This window comes from Hoplias malabaricus, chromosome 7, assembly GCF_029633855.1.
Source record: "Hoplias malabaricus isolate fHopMal1 chromosome 7, fHopMal1.hap1, whole genome shotgun sequence".
Classification (NCBI taxonomy): domain Eukaryota; kingdom Metazoa; phylum Chordata; class Actinopteri; order Characiformes; family Erythrinidae; genus Hoplias; species Hoplias malabaricus.
Genome location: NC_089806.1, coordinates 17,488,191 through 17,504,964, shown reverse-complemented (window position 1 = coordinate 17,504,964; position 16,774 = coordinate 17,488,191). Strand labels below are relative to the sequence as shown.

At 36.3% G+C, this 16,774-nt stretch overlaps 1 protein-coding gene across 3 annotated transcripts; it reads right to left on the bottom strand.

Moving 5' to 3' along the window:
* Nucleotides 1–267: 267 nt before the first annotated feature.
* On the bottom strand, nt 268–13,446 carry gpcpd1 (glycerophosphocholine phosphodiesterase 1). 3 transcript variants are annotated; one of them, XM_066677667.1, is made up of 20 exons: nt 13,428–13,446; nt 12,035–12,116; nt 10,746–10,836; nt 10,566–10,650; nt 9,372–9,447; nt 8,675–8,716; nt 8,416–8,539; nt 8,097–8,325; nt 7,487–7,649; nt 6,977–7,106; nt 6,080–6,134; nt 5,887–5,979; nt 5,071–5,148; nt 4,876–4,915; nt 4,731–4,789; nt 4,563–4,628; nt 4,342–4,478; nt 4,043–4,178; nt 3,554–3,714; nt 268–1,756 (listed from the first exon to the last, which is right to left on the bottom strand). In XM_066677667.1, the coding sequence occupies exons 2-20, from the start codon at nt 12,081–12,083 to the stop codon at nt 1,561–1,563; spliced, it is 2,010 nt and encodes a 669-aa protein (XP_066533764.1). In that variant the 5' UTR covers nt 12,084–12,116; nt 13,428–13,446; the 3' UTR covers nt 268–1,560. The 3 variants fall into 3 exon arrangements, with proteins under 3 accessions (XP_066533764.1, XP_066533763.1, XP_066533762.1); XM_066677666.1 differs by lacking the exon at nt 13,428–13,446 and adding an exon at nt 13,026–13,128; XM_066677665.1 differs by lacking the exon at nt 13,428–13,446 and adding an exon at nt 12,280–12,360.
* Nucleotides 13,447–16,774: the final 3,328 nt, after the last annotated feature.

Sequence of the window (16,774 nt, the reverse complement as noted above, 5' to 3'; positions counted from 1 at the left end):
CACAAACACATAGAAAAGTCCTCAATCACAGATGGATTGACCAAGTGAAAATGCTGATTAAAAATTAGTTGTAAATTTTGTCACTGGACAGATGTGAACTAAACCAGTTAATAGAAAATGCCTTATTTGGGCAGGCATGTGAGCAGCCACATTTAATCACAAGCAGTGCAGTAAAATTCCCCAAAGAATGTTCTTTGAAAAGTACTTTGTTTCCCAAAAACTGCTACTTTACATACAATCTTTTAATTTCCAAAAACGTAACTTTCCTTAAATAACATTTTATTTTGCTTTTGAAGACTTTTTGTGGTGGTAATGTGATGACGACTTCACACAGTGACCAGTAAATACATCACTTTACATCATTAAATTAAGAAAGCATTTGTAACATGCTAATTGCCCTGCGGAATGGGAGAAATATTAAGGCTCACAGTTTAAACACAACATTTGAATATTGAGACACAGCCATGCTAACATTCATAGCACACAAAGATTTACAGAGATCGTGTTCAGAGGCAACGGTACATTCTGTGAGACAGGCTTTGTTGAACATTTGTTTTCTGCAACTCCTCAACATCTTTCAGCTTGTCTCTTATTCTATTTTATAACGATCTTCAATGTTCTGCATAATTATATATCATCACTGTGCAATCAAAATCATTTATCTCCAAAATAATAACTTTATAGAAGGAAGAAAACCTTATAATCTGTGGAAGTCAATGTAAAAATATTTTTATTCCTAATCATTTTGGAGCCGCTCTATTCGCCCATTCTTCATGAAATTTTCACAGTGTGAAAGACGGCTGCTGTATTCAAACGATGTAGTAAATAATTACTAATAATCACCAAATATGGAGACATGGATTTTGTTGGAGAGCAATGATTTTCAAAATGATTTTGCATTCCAGAGTTTCAATTTAGCAATTTCAAAGATCTCAGAAATACACAGCTACTAATTACAAACCTATGAAGTTTAGATTAAAGAGCACAATTATCTCAGACACTGCAAGGATAACTTTATTCAGTTATTTCATGTCTTTGTTGCAGTTTAGTGTTTGATATGTAATTTTAAAAAGTCTTGTGCGATTGAGTGAATTTTTAAAGTGTGAAATTGATTTCTGATTTATGTTTACATTAAGTGCATCATACCTTTACACTGAGAGCAGGTGCTTCTAATACGACACCTGATGTGCAATTTTAAATACATACATTACAGAGAGGAATGAGAATGTTAAGTTTGAAAGAAAAAAAAAGTCCATTGGCGACGGCAGTCATTATTGAAAAGTTATATTAAAGCAAATTTCTTACTGTGTATATTATTTAAAGCACTTCACTTTACAGCATGTGTTTAGATCAGGTGAACTGAGTGTCTACTTCAATATATTTACTATATTTCTGTGTGCATTTTACCTTAACATATAGGACATTAAATCAGGCTTGTTTTGGCAAACATTGCTTAAGTTGAAAATGCCCAGAGATGAGGAGTGTCTGTGTGTGATTTTGACTGGTTTACGGAGACATGAACAGAAATCTTGCATTTATTTTGTCTGAAAACTTTTTGGCTCAGGATGAGCTGAGGCCTGAGTCCGACTCACGGTTGCCTGTTCGAGCCTTATTCGAACATCGCACAGAGGAGCAGGGGAGACTGTATGTGGAACAGGCACAACTCTTCAGAGTCTCCTCAGGGATCACCTCATTCAGAGACACCTTCTCTTCTACTTTAAAGAAGTTGGGTGGCTCAATTTGGTCTTCACAGATTCTAGGCAGAGAGAGAGAGAAATATTTCAGCTGATCTGAAAACTCTAGGTTCATGGGGAAATTAACTCAAAGTTAATTTTTTACAAGATATCAGTTATTCTAATATGGACCAGAAAGTACAAAGGGGTTAAACTGCATTGTTGTCATTAAATACAATTTATAATGTTTTTTATTGACAAATCTTTTAACAATAAAAACAGGTTCATGTTTGTTTAAGTAAAATAACCTAATGCTTATACTTTACAAATCCTTTAAAGTACAATATGATTTCATGCATTATTTGTGACAATGACAGCACGGCTCATTTATATCAAATGAGACCAATGGCTGAAGAATGTAAACAAGCATCATTTGCAGCATGGGAAAAATAAAGCTGGGTGAACATCCTGCGTGGTTATTCCATGATTTTTGCCAGGGGTTGTATCAGTGAATACAGGTTTCCTCTTATATAAATTTGTGCAAATACATGTAATGCTTACATAAAAACAGTATGCGGCAGCAGTACAAAGTGACTAATGCAAAGTTAAATTGTGTAACAGAATCTGAAACAAGCCAGCGTTCATCAATAGGCGCAGTCAGCAATAGCCTATAGCAATATAAAACCATTTTTTCGACCATGCTTGATTTTAAGTCAAAGCAGCTTTTTTTCCTCAAATTAATCAGCCATTGGGATAAGTCAAGATCAATTAAACCATGCACCTGTCACTAGGCCAATGCTGAAATGAATGCTCTTTGACATATTGAAAATTAAAGTGTACTGAAAGTTGCATAATGCTTTGGCAAAAAAAAACAAGCAGGTTAAAATCACATTAGTCGGGTTCAGAATGATGCAATAGGCAGTGGAACATTAAATAAAACTGATTATGAGTGTTATTCTACACAGCCATCAACAGATATTATTCATTATACATTTAATATTTTGACTGCCTTCGACATCATCGCTGTAGAATGCTACATTGCTGCAATAATACAAATCAGTGAGCAAGTTCTTTCAGGCAGTAACCACAAAGGCCAACCAAACATAACTAGAAACATGGCAGACGTTACTGGCATCAGAGGTAGCTGAGGCATTGATATTTGGCACCAAGCATTCACAAATTCTGAAAGAAAGAGGCACAGTGAAGACCACAAAAGCATAAAGGGTTGACAAATTGATGGTAATAGGAGGATAGTCACAATCTTTCTCAAACATCATTTTTACAGAGTATATGTCAATGATTTAAAAGGTTTCTCCCAACAAACCAAGAAGGGAGCTCCATAGCAAAATGAAGGCAATCTGCAGCTGTTAAATTTTTGTGTAGGCTTTTTTTGAGCAAAAAAATACTTAATCATCCACATTCATGATACTAACATAAGACCTAGTGCAATTTTCACATGGATCCACTGTATCCACCAGTGAGCAAAATGTATTATTTGATGAGATGCTGTAAACATTTCTTGTCAGGCATTGCCTGCTAATAGTTGCACATTAACCACTAATACAATATCAACATCAGCACAAACTATTATATAAGATCTTCTTACATAATGGAGATTGTAAGAGAGTATCAAAACCCTCACAACAGAAGGAGGGAGGGAGAGCAGAAAATGCACACATGGCAATGTCCCTGTTTGAGTATAACAGCATTGATTACATTAACCTTTACCCTGGACGACACGGAAATGCTCTTGGTTACTGCAATCTGCCAGAACACAGAAAGCAACTAGCACACAAAATAATGCTTATCTAGTATTGAGACATGGACTGCTCAGGATCATTCATAACAAAACAATAAAAATACAAGTGTTTTAAAATTACCTGTCATAAATGAGGCCATCTATGCCTTGCTCCCTGAGTTTCCTCCGGTTCTCATGAGTGTTATTGTCATCTCCCCAGCAGAACACTACCAAGCCTTTAGACTGGGCCTCCTGAATGCAGTCCATATTTCGCAGTAGTTCCTCAGTGTGAGCAGAGATACCCTGTGAGCAGAAGCAAGGGCAGGATTCTTTTTTATTTTACAAGAAAGAAAACACTGCAATTTACTCAATCACTCAGTTACTATTTGTTCTTGTGTGTGTGTGTATACACACACACACAAGCACTAATTCTTAGGTGCCAAGACAGTTAATTAAAAAAGAAAATATTAGTATGTATTCTCTATGAAGAAAGTTCTTCAATTTATTATTAGTGTTGCAAAATTTACAGCAGAAACTGCAACCATGTCATTAAGTGCAGCATTGATAATATTAACTTTTATGACAAGGCAACATGGGGATGTGCAGGGGACAGCAATCAAACCCTACTCACGAGAATGTCTTCACTTTGAGCAAAGCTCATAGCAATCTGGGTGGTCTGACAGCGGATGTCCATCAGTTCAGGATAGACTTCCGACACACCTTGGGTCAGAAACAGGATGGGATATTTGTTCTGCTTCCGTCTGACCCTTAAGTGGAACAAAAATATATATTCTTCCATCTTTTGTTTAAAAAAGTTCAGTTCAAAGCAATAAGTCAGTGGTTAATTTGTTTAAACGCAGACCATTATTTCTAATCAAAAAATGTATGTTTGTGTCTTTGTGTATCACAGATAAAAGTGTGTTTCCTTACATAGTACAAACGTCGGGGTCAAAACAAGAAAAGACTATCCTTCTTTTTCCAGCATTCTGAAGTACACAGGTGAGGACAACATCAAGGAACTGGTTCATGTTAAAGTAAGAGGACAGGTTTGCATCCCAGCTGCCATCCTAACATCAGAAGATATACATTGTGAAGTTATGCAACCTTTAAAACCATGTAAAATCCCATGCACACTGTAAGAGAATGCCAACCTTCATTTGAGTTATCCATTTCAGCTCGATATTAAATCCAACACAATCTGGGACAGCCTGAAAGATCTGGAGTAAAAAAAAATATTTACAGCTTTTAAAGTTCATATATACTTTCAATATTGATATCAGTTTGTTATATTTGTGGGGATTTATTATTTGTATAAATACCTGTGATAGTGATGGAAAGGGCTGATGTTCATCAATATACTCCTCCTCATCTATTAAGTCTAAATATAAAGAGTACAAAGAGTAAACTGGCAGTACAAAATTTATGTACACTTCTTTAGTAGTGAAAATAGTGGCTAAGACATACCTTTGTGATCATGCATATTCATAGCAGTAGTGTGGGCTAGCTATTATAAGAGCAGAAAGAGCTGTTAGGCAATGTCATCTGTGTCTGGTGCACATACTGAATAATGTATATACTTTTAAATGATGCCATGTGCTTAAATTAGCCTATTTACTTAAAGGGAAGAGAAAATTACAACAGTCATAATGAAATATTTACCTTAAGAAGCTGAAGTTGGTCAAAAGTCAGGTCCTTCACAGGAACTTCAAGTAATACCATAGAGTGCTTGTCATTTTTCTGTGAAATATCAGTACCAGGACAATGTAAATAGAAAAAAAATAGACTAACCCTGTACGTGGTCAGGTGCAACAATGCAACGGACCTCATTAATTTTCTATTGGAAAAATCAGTTTAATCATCCTCAGGTACAGGAGTTGGGGCTGTGGGAGGTTGGCGGTGTGTGCATAGTGGGTACACTGTGTCAAGTTTGGGGGATGCGTTGATGCAAAAAGTTGAGCAGAGCTGAACATTATGCTAATTAAACTGGCCAACATTATCCAAGGAATTTGAAGTGTTCTTCCCTGTCCACGTGGGTTTGAGACATTTGTTTCAAAGGAGAGAATGCATTATCAACTGAAATGATGCAGGTGGAGGACAGCAATAGCAGTTTGCAGTTCCTCCAAAGTTCAAAGCCCAAGTTGGAAAACATCTGGCTGGATATAAATATCCAATGAAATAATTATGCTGACTATTAACTGTCCCTGTATAGTTAAATATAAAATTGTATTAAATATTACATCAATGAAACACACTACACTGATTTGTGAATTATTCAAAAAACAAAGCTTTTTTTTATTAAAAATGACAAGACTTAAATTTTGATTGGATGACATGCAGCCAGCTAAAGATCAATGTAAACTCAGCTTAAAAGATAAACTTTATGCTGAAGGACAATCTAGGGACCATTCAATTAGTGGAAAAAAATAAATAATTTAGATAAGAATGGTAAGATTCCAGTAATAAAATGTCAGTCACCTTTTTGGTGGAAATACAGCATGTGAGATCATGGTACACGATTGGAACAAAGTCCTTAGATAGATGGACATCAAACTCCACAAATGCAGCTCCCTACAATAAGAAACACATTAGTCTTAAATAAACCAACTAAATCAATGTATGTTTTAATCAATGTATGAGTTACATGACTAGCAATGTAGTTTGTCCTTACATGACTAGCAGCACTTAGAAATGAGGCAATTGTGTTTTCCCTGATCTTGTGATGTCTGCAAAGGGGAAAAAAGTATCAGTTAGGCATAGGTCAGAACAAGTTAAAAACAAGCAAGAAAAATCTAAGAAGCTTTCTTACATAATTTCTTATATAGAAAACATCTTTTGACAGAAAATCTCTTTCAGTACAGTTGCAATTAGTCAACCTTCATGTAAACTCTCATGCTGAACAACAGCTCTCTTTAATTCAGAAGTCAGAGAGTTTGACCATTTACCCATCAAACTAAGCATTACTTACCAAGATGTCTCAAAATAACACAGATGAACGTCTAAAGAACTATCTTGGTTAAGGTCAGTGGACACCATTAGAAAGACACTGGCAAAAATAATGGCATCTATGGGAAAGTAGCAAATCACTGCTGACCCAGAAGACCACAATTACATCTCGTTTCCTTTTTGCCAAAAATATATAACTGTCCCCCAAACCTTTTGAATTAATTATATTTGGACTGCTGAGTCAAAGATGGTTTTAGGAAGTTTTAGAAGACATGGGTCTCTTTGGGTCCCCAGTCACTGTCCTGCAATGATCCGAAGAACACTCTTAACCCCACCGCTGAATGATCCAAAGAAGCAAAATAATGGTTTTTGAGAAGCCAAATAAAAGTGCTGACTTGAATCCAATTGGGATGTAGTTGCAAGCAACTTTGTGTGCAGTTCATTTTATTAACATAAAATAAAATCATGCCATATATACATATAAATATAGCTCATCATTGTTAACTATTCATGCACACATAAATTATTTGAAATACATAAAATGTAGGCAACTTATGAAGTTCAAGGCTTCTATAAGGCTTGACATGTAGACTATAGCAATGTGCATGCAGTTCGGACTCACTTGGCAGCATGTGTGCTCCCTGCTCCTCTGTGGCCCACATCCAGTGCCCTCCTCTTCCTCCAGTACTTGGTAAAAGATTGGCGCATGTCACACTGAAAGCCCTTTATTGGCCGAATAACCAGGTAGTCCACTGCAAATGACAAAACATCATTAAATACAACAGCATCAAGTTTATTGATTACAACAGTGACTGTTAAAATCTATTTTTAAACATTGAGTTACTGTGTGTTTGGGTTACTGGCTTCTTTCTTGTGTTTGTTAAAATACACAAATATGACTGAAGTACTGTCAACACATTTCAGCTATATGCTGGGCAAACCTATATAAATGAACTTCCATGGGGACATGCAATTTGTTGTTATCCTAGAACATTTAATTCTACAACCAATTGTTTTAGTATATGTTGCACTAACTATGTTGAAAAAAAACCTGTTGCAAATCATTTTTATACTGTGCAATGCTGTACTGCAGCATGAAATTTGAGAAAAATTAGGGTGTTCTTGAACAAACCTCTAACTTTGCCAATTGTCTGCCTGGAATTTCTGCTCATGATAGGGAGGGTAACAACTCCATTATCCTTGCCACTCTCACCAAAAGAGGAAGATAAGAGGCAGGCAGTGCCAACATGACCTGGATGAACATCTCCCTGAACAACCTTCTCACTCAGGTCCTCCTAAAAGCCAAACAAAGTAACACAACAGCTGCACCAGACAGCAATGCAAACTCTTTCCATGGATTACTTCACACTGCACATTCAATGATCAAATAAATAGGTATATGTATGTCGATGTCCAAAGAAAACTCAAATTTATCTCCAAAACAGTAACTTGATAGGAGAAGAATAAACCCTCTTAACATTCAGTGGAAGTCAAAGTAAAAATATTTTACTCCAAGTACTCTTGGAGCATTTCTATTGTTTGATTCATCATGACATTTTTATTCAAAGTGGGGGACAGCTGCTGTGTTCAAATAGTGTAGCATAGTGTCCGATTGTTTTTCTTGAGTCAGCAATGGCCCAAATTTTCCTTGTCAGATTTTTTTAGAGAGTAATACTAGGTTATTGCCGCAAGTCTTCAAGTTACGAAAGTGCAAGATGTTACTCAGTAAAGAGAATACATACCTCAAAGAACTCAAAAATGAGCTCCAAATTGTCAGGGTCCATAGTGTGAATACTGTATTCAGTCCACAGTGTTGGTTCAAGGGCATAGCCACATTCCGGCTGGGAATGACGAGACTTATATCCTCCAACACTGATCATACTGGTCTCCAGTGTGGTAGTCATCTTGTGCCATGATGAAGGGCTCTCCTCATCTTCTTCCTCTTCAATACCTTCCAGTGTCAACTTAAGCCTACAATATCCAATGAAAGACTTATAAAAATCATACTTAACAAACAATGTTTAAAAAACCCAATACATTCACTCTGGAAAACAGCAATACCTGAAGCGAGAGTTCTTGAATTTCTTCTTAGTAATGGACACTGGAGATTTAATGGAGTAATGGAGTCGAAGGCGAATTTCTGTTTGACATGTCAACCAGCCAATATCTGTACATTCGCTACCATCTAAAAGACAGAAATATCCAAACATTTCACCTTATATAATATAGACTGAATTAATAACATAACACGGTGTACAAAAAATACCAAATGTAATGGAAAAAAAACATTATTTAATAATAAACACTTATAAGAACTTACTATGGGTTCCAAACTGTCCATCATCAATCTCTAGGTTTGGTCCTGCAAGACAAAACTGTTGTTACTATTGCTGTTTGTCTGCCTAAAATGAACATCTACAAAACAAGGCTCATAGGGACAGAGCAATAAGACATTCAACACTTTTTAGTGATAAAGCTCTGGCAAATAATCATGTTTCATCAGTACATCAGTGAAAGATAAAATTGTAATGATACTTAAATAATTAACATTAATGATGAATGTTCTACACTGGTTATGCCTCCAAAGAATTGTAGATGAAAATATCCACACCAACAACACCAAATATAAACAATATTGTTGTGTTCTGTTCTAACACTGTAGGCATATGTTATGTTGATTATATATTTGCCCTAAGGTTATGTGTTAAAAAAGGGGACCAAAGCAAGAATGGGGGAAGGTGGAGAAAAACAATACAAAGGCTTGTAAGCGCTGGCAAACAACCCAGGAAAAAACTAGATGCTATTGTTTCTGTGTATTCCAAAATGCCACTGAAACACTTTCAGCTAAACTAACTGTCTGCTTTGTAAAAGAAAAAAAAGACCAAATTATATATGTATAATATATATTTAGGTGACAACACCATGTTGTATAAGTATAGCCTGAGTGGAAGAGGGTAGGCAACCTATAGGGTATTGAAACACTGAGCCAACCCGTGCACTATTTTAGATTCATATACCTGAGGGGATCAATGATCGAGGCAGTTGATGGGTCTCCCATTTATTGACTATCACTTGACATGGACCACTTGCATTCTGTAATTCCAATGTTTAACATGGTGTTAAAATTAGGGGACAATTTTAATTAAAACACACTTTGGTTCCAACCAAAGTCACACTCCAAAACAATTAGCTCATATATTCACCACTCTCTCAGCCAGCCAGTCATGGTTGGTTGACATCTGAAAAGTGGATTCATTAGTCAAAAAAAAAAAAAAAACACACACATTGGCATCACAAAGCTACAATACTATTTTGACATTTTTAATTAGCATTCTAGCATTCTTAGGGACTAAACTCTAAATACCACTATAATTGCCAACAACCTTTATATTAAAAATTCCAAAATAAAACTTTAATAGAAAATGACTGCATCAGTCAAATGTGGCATAAAATATTACTAACATTTTTCTTTACAAAATGAAATTCAAATACATGGAATTTAGTCATTGTTCAAAAGTGCCAGAAATATTGGTGAAATCATATATCTATAAGCAAACTGATAACAACTCAAAACACTTTACATTTTTGGTAATGCAGTTCAAAAACACAAAAAACTGGAGAGCAGAAAATGGTGAGGAAACATCCTCACACATGAAAAGTGTTTTTTGATTAAAATCATGAATGTCGCTGAAGTTATAAAGAGCAGCATAATGCCACCTCCTGCCAACTCCTACCAAGGCTGGTTTATTTCTCTAATGAAAAATAATCACTTTAAAAGAAAATCATGAAAAACTGGTCTTTTGTTATTATTATTATTTTGTTAAATGTTAGCTTTCTAGTAAAGCAGAGCTGGGCCAGTAAGCAAAGAACTCACCAGCCACCTTAAATGGTAAAAATGGAAAAACAATTAGCAGTTCTCACAAACAACAATATGAAATAAATATTTCATGTTAAAAACTTTACTAAGCACTAAAATATTTAAATGTAATAATGTAATTTTCAGAAAAGCATTCAAACAAAACAAGCATTACACTTAATTTCAATGTACAATATATACAGTGTTAGGGTGTGTAATAAATACAGTGTAATGAAATAAATTATATATCTGAATATATCTAATAATGGCCCAAACTGATTTAATTAAAAAAAATAGTAGCCGATATGCATAGTTAACAATATAGCTTGAGATTTGAAAAAATATATAGGCTCACCTTGGATTCCAGAAAGAACCCCTTAAAATAGCGATAATTGATTTCCGCACCATTTGGAACTGTGATGGTCTTTTTCCACAAGGTACTTGGATGAGACAAACAGGGTTTTGTTTTTTCATTATAACCCTTTACGTAATAATAGGAATTTAAATATTATGAGACAGTAAAAAATATTATTACCAGTCGTCTTCAGTTGGTTCTAAGGGGACAGCCTTCTGGTGACACCAGCTACCAAGAGTTTCACAGCTGCCAACAACTGCAATCACTTCTCCTGGTAACAAGAAAGCAGTCTGTTGAAGCTACAGATATTATATTATATTATATTATATTATATATATATATATATATATATATATAAACACAAACTAAACGAATCAACTGAGTTTGACTGCAGCATGCCTTAATCTTTGCTTATATCTCTGAATTTAGGCTGATTATTATATAAAAAAGAATGGTATTTAATATAAGTTTTGTTTATCCTCAAGAGCAAGAGAACTCCAACTCCAGATACGAGCATGGTCTTAACATGCATAACCTCAAAACTATCCTTCCATTTATGCAGGCTGGCATTTAAAAAAAAAAAAAAACACATTTTTATTTGTAGAGGCTTTACAACCACGCGACTGAAAAACAGGACAAAGATTTACTGTGATAAGGCCTGGCCCCAAAGTTTAAAAGTACTCCATTAATTTACTTAAAATGTTTCAATATTTATATGTTATACTTAAGTATTACTGAATCTGAATATTTTTGTCATTACTACACAAAACTAATTACATTTTTTAGACATTCAAAATGCTTATTACTAATTTAATAACCAGTTTTGTATATTTGTTCAGCTTGTAAAACAGTCAATTTACAGTACACATTAATACACTTTTAAGATATCTGTCATCAAAACCAATCAATCAATCAATCAATCAATAAACAGAAATATGTTGATTTAGCAGTAGCAACAACTAAGCTAACTTAAAGCTCTATGTCTTGGGTACACATCCCTGTGTTCACAATGTCCATGCACTGTTGACATTCTGCTTTTCTTAAAAAAAAGTACTTAAATACATGGTACATTATTTACATGGTACATTAACCACCAAACTACAGCAATCACAGGAAACGTCAATGCTTTATTTTCTCTTTTGCTAATTCCCAGAGCATGTTCACTTGCAGTTAACAGCAGAGATAACATATAAAACAATAACCAGCGCAACAGGGTCACTGATTTCCTTGTCTATATAATCTATATTCAATTAATAGATCTCATCCACACTCTATTGTATGCTGAAATAAGTTACTTGTGTTAGTAAGTGACAAGCATGATTTCTTGATGACATATGAGCTGAAAGTAAAGACATTAGTTCCTTCCTTCTTCTCAAAGGAAGAACTCTTCCAGTCATTTGTGTTTCAGTAAGATCCCTTTTCCTGCAAGCAAATATGAAGGTCTGAATATAATTCTTGATTTAACTTACCAAGTGTTGTGGTTCCCCTCACAGTAAGTGTAACCTGAGTACAGTCCATGGTTTCTGCAGAGGCAAAGAGAGCAGGGAGGACCTGACAAGAACATAATGACAAATTATTATCAAACTTACCCATAAGAAAGCAATTAAAGTACAAATATTGACAAAAGTCCAAACTGATCTCTAAATGTACAGGTGTATTATGTATGTAACAAGTGTACATCTGAAAAATAATGATTTCCTTGGGTGCTATTTACCTTGGGTACCGGTCTACTCTGCGTGAATTTAAACAAAAATATACGTCAAAACAATCTCAGGCACCAGGCAGAGTGTTCATATGTAAATACAACATGTGAATAAAAAACGGTTTTATTACAGACCGTTCGGAATGACGTAAATGTAGTTAGTTCGTTTCGCACAACTTCTGATAAAACAGAGAATGTCTTTAACGCGACAACATTAGATACCGGTGTCAAATGTTTTGTGACATTGAACGTGTTCTTATCACGTGTTAATCTTCTGCTTTTTGACAAAGTTCATGGTTAATCTCAGTGCAATATTTAGGACTGTAACTCGAAGTAAACACTACGTCGTGCTGTTAGTCAGTGGTAAGCCCGGTCGGTGGTCCAGTTCGGTGCCGCTCGGCTGAGGGGGGACCGCTGTGTGACTGAGTAAATCTTAGCTCAGGTGCCCTCTCTTACTGAAATTCTTTGTCCTCTCGGTGACTCAGAACACACAGAGCAGATAACACGTTACCTTTTCAGAAACGGAACTAAGACATAAACCCGCGGTTACTCTAGTGACTGCTGTAAAATAGCAAAACAACTCGTCCCTGTGCTAACTAGTCTCTCCAACCGGTCCGAGCCGGTTTATCACTGCCGCAGTGAGTGTTGCAATGACGGCTCAGATGCCTAGAGCAACAGGAACAAACCGCTGTGTTTATATCGGAATAACAGTAAGTGTTACAGTTGAAAGAGCTGGAGAAGGACGTTGGAGCCATTACCTCTAAAATGGTCAAGATATTGAATTCATATCCAGAGCCCAGAAGTCATCTGCTATCGCTCGCGCGACATGCTCATGTCTTTTGTGCGCGATAACGAGCGGAAAACGCTGAGGCGGAGGATAAAATTAAGCCACACCCAACCATTAGTCAATTTCTCCTCATAAACACAGAATTCCAACGAAAACTAAGTTTTTTAAACAGTTTTATTCCATTTTTGAAAACACTGGGTTATCATTTAAACATCTAAACCCACATTCCTTGCCACACATACGTTTGTAAACACAGCCGTGATCCCGCCCAATTTCGTCAACGTGTCGCAGGCCTCCGTCACGAATAGCTCCCGGCTCCCTACATAGTACACTTCACCGACTATACCACCAAGGCTACTACACCCATACATACCCTATATGGAGGACACGGCGTAATGCTACTTGTAGGGCTGGTGAATGACAATTGTTATCCGACTTACAGCGGTGCCATATTTCACCGTGGAGATGTTTCCCATCCTCTCAGAATTTCAGACTAGGAGAAGTTCACTTTGACAAAGTCATTCATTCACTTTCTGTTACTGCCTTATCCAGTTTAGGGTTGTGGTTGGATGCAAAGCAGGAATACACTCTGGATACGGCACGTGTTCACAGATTCTGTTCTGAGCCTTATTCACATCTATGGATAATCTTGAATCAAAACAGAATAAGTCTGTCACTAATTAACATGTAAAATATAGTGCATACCAACATTTTAATAAAGCTATTAACATTATTTTCATTGACTAGAAATACAAGTAATTTTAAATGTTTTTAGGAATATTGTTAGCTTAAATTATAATAATAATATATTAATAATGTGGTATAAACATTGTATGTGGTTTAAATGACATCCCACTTTTGCAGGTTAGCAGGTGATTTTCGACTGCATTGGATTGGCTCGACTTGACTTGGCTCAGGTGGTTTAGCTGGTCACGTCTCTAATGGGGACAATGGGCTTTGAAAACCAAAACAATGCCAATGGTAAAAAAGATGCATTGTCTACTCTTTTTTAAGACTGAACACAGTGCCGTGCCCCAGTTCTCACAGAACAGATTTCCTTTTTGCATGTTTAGCATTCTATGGAGATTTTTGTCAGCCACAAGATCCAAGGAGCATTTGAAACTCTTCAGAAACCCTCAGGGTAATGTTACAAGGTACCGTTGTTGGTGGAATAAAAACAAAAGTGAAAGTTGCTGTAACTTAAGATATTTTACAATTGGCTAGGTTTTGCTGGAGCTACCTTTTTTGTGGTGATTGACAGGTCTCTGGCCAATCAACTCTGTGCAGGACTTACAGGTTATGATTTAGTACCTCAGCTCAGTTAGAACTGTAAGTCAGCAGGGACTAGAAAAGTACCCAGTTTCAGGGACTAGTTCCCACCCTAGTTCCCCAGATATCAGTCCTCAAGTACAGGGCCAAGTGGCTCCCCAAATGCCAACGTCTCCCACAGATTCTTGGGATGTAAAGTCTATTCCACTATCCCTATGTATCTTACACTTTTTATAGTTATTGCCCCTGTTTTTTTTGTTTGTTTGTTTGTTTTGTTTGTTTGTTTTTTGTCAGAAGTAGGATTTAGAGTAGTTGAGAAGTAGTAGAGTAGTTTTTGAGTAGCTTGAATAGATCTGGCATTTTAGTGACCTTAAATTTGGATGGTATCATTCAGCAAACTGGCTACGCGTTGTGGTTGCCCTAGTTTGATGGAGCCTGCCAGCAGCATGCCAAAAATGGAGCTGAATGTATCCTGGAGCTTCATATTCAGCAAAGAGCTGATCATGGCATGAAAGATATATGGTGGTTCTTGGTGGGCTGTGGACAACAATAGAATTCAAGATATAGTGAGGAGGGAGATATTTGAGATTCAGTCTCAGATCCACTGTGGAATAGAAGTGTCGCCGGAAGTAATAGACTAAGCAGATTATTGCACTTGGTGGTAAACACCCTGAGTCATGGTGAGGGAGGCCAATCCCAGTTACAAAGGTCAAAAATATGAGCTGGCAACAGAAGCCTTTTTCTATGCCCTGCTATTGGAGACCCTCCAGTGTCAAGTGTGATTAACATGTCCACATCTGATTGAATCTGATTTTTGAAGCATCTGCACAGCCAAAGTAAGCAAGGTTCATTAATTGCCAAAAACCACCGACGCACACATTGCATGGCTATTGCATTTGTGGAGGGAGACCTGAGGACAGAGAGTGGTGCTTTGTGGCAGTAATGTCTTGAGAGGAACAATGTAACTAATGGTGTTGGTGCTGGAGGGTGCTGCAAGCAGAGCAGAGTACCACTCCGTCAGCTAATATCAGAGGTGAGACCCTGCAGCCTTTCAGCTCAGAGGTGTCCCAACATGTATGAGCCCAAGTGCACTGCTGGAGAAGTAAAGGGCGAGGTCATCAATTTGGCTTGTTACTATGATTGTTATTAAAAGAGCAATTTTACCAAAGACAAACATCAACATATAGACTAGCTAGTACCTGAAGAGTATTCTGTATTTTAGAGGAAAACAAGGGGAAACAAGCTAAATGTAGACTATTGATCAGTCAGTAGACACAGTAGAACTACTCATACTGCAGTGTTATTAATATTTAATCTCACATCTCTCTCTCTCTCTCTCTCTCTCTCTCTTCTTTTACTGTCTCCCTGAATCTCCCATACTCTCTTAAAATGAGGGAATTTACACAAAAATGTGCTGCATATACAATTATGGTGAGATTTTAAGCTTTTATAGTGCAGATAAATACTATATTGCCATTTTTGAACAACACTAGGGGTATTCCATTTTAACAGACAGTTTAAGCCTTAGTAAGCTTACGGAAATAACATTACAATGGCTAATTTGTGAAAGATTGTATAAACCTACGGCTTACCATTGTGAGTCATTGGGCTTTTGATTTTGTAAGTGTGGTTCACTGTTTTTGTGGATAAAGAAATCAATAAATACATCAGCTGTTATATAAACCTCCTACTGAGAATAACCTTAGACATGAATAGCATTAACAGTGAATGCCTGTTTTTTTCTGCTTTTTGATGATTATCTCAGGCATTATGTGATGTAAGATGTTCCTATGCAACAAAATGACCATATTAAGGTTTTAATTGTACTAAACTATTTCCAACAAATTGACATTTTTTAGGATAAAATGAATACAAGAATCCCTGATCTGGTAACTCTCATGAATCTTTAATTACTTGAAAATAGTACAAAGATTTCTAATGTTTTCACTGACGAAGTTGATTGTATTTTGTTAATAAGGCTAAATGTTAAAAAAAATTGTGTACAGGGGCCAAATAAGAGAGAAAGGTTTATGGAATATTCAAGTTACACAGTTGTGAAACATTCACGAGCAGTTGATTATAAAGAGGCATCCAACAAAGGATGAGTTTTGCAAACAAAGATGTCTCATGACTCAGCAATTTGTGCCAAACAGGGGAGAATTTTCATACAGTTTGAAAAAGACATTTCTTAACGCAAGACTGCAAAGAATTTAGGACTTTCACCATCCACCATTAAAATGATACAGGATAAGATGAGTAAATCCTGCACTTATTCATTGTTACCCATGAGGCCCAATTTATTACCACATATTTCTAAGCACCCGCTACCTCTCAAGCTTTTCATAGCAGTCATCAGGTTGGCATCTTCTTTCATCTGTTTCACTGAATTAAATCCATGACACCTCCAGAGGGCTCAGCAGTAAAATCTGTTGTCCTAGACTCACCTCTTCC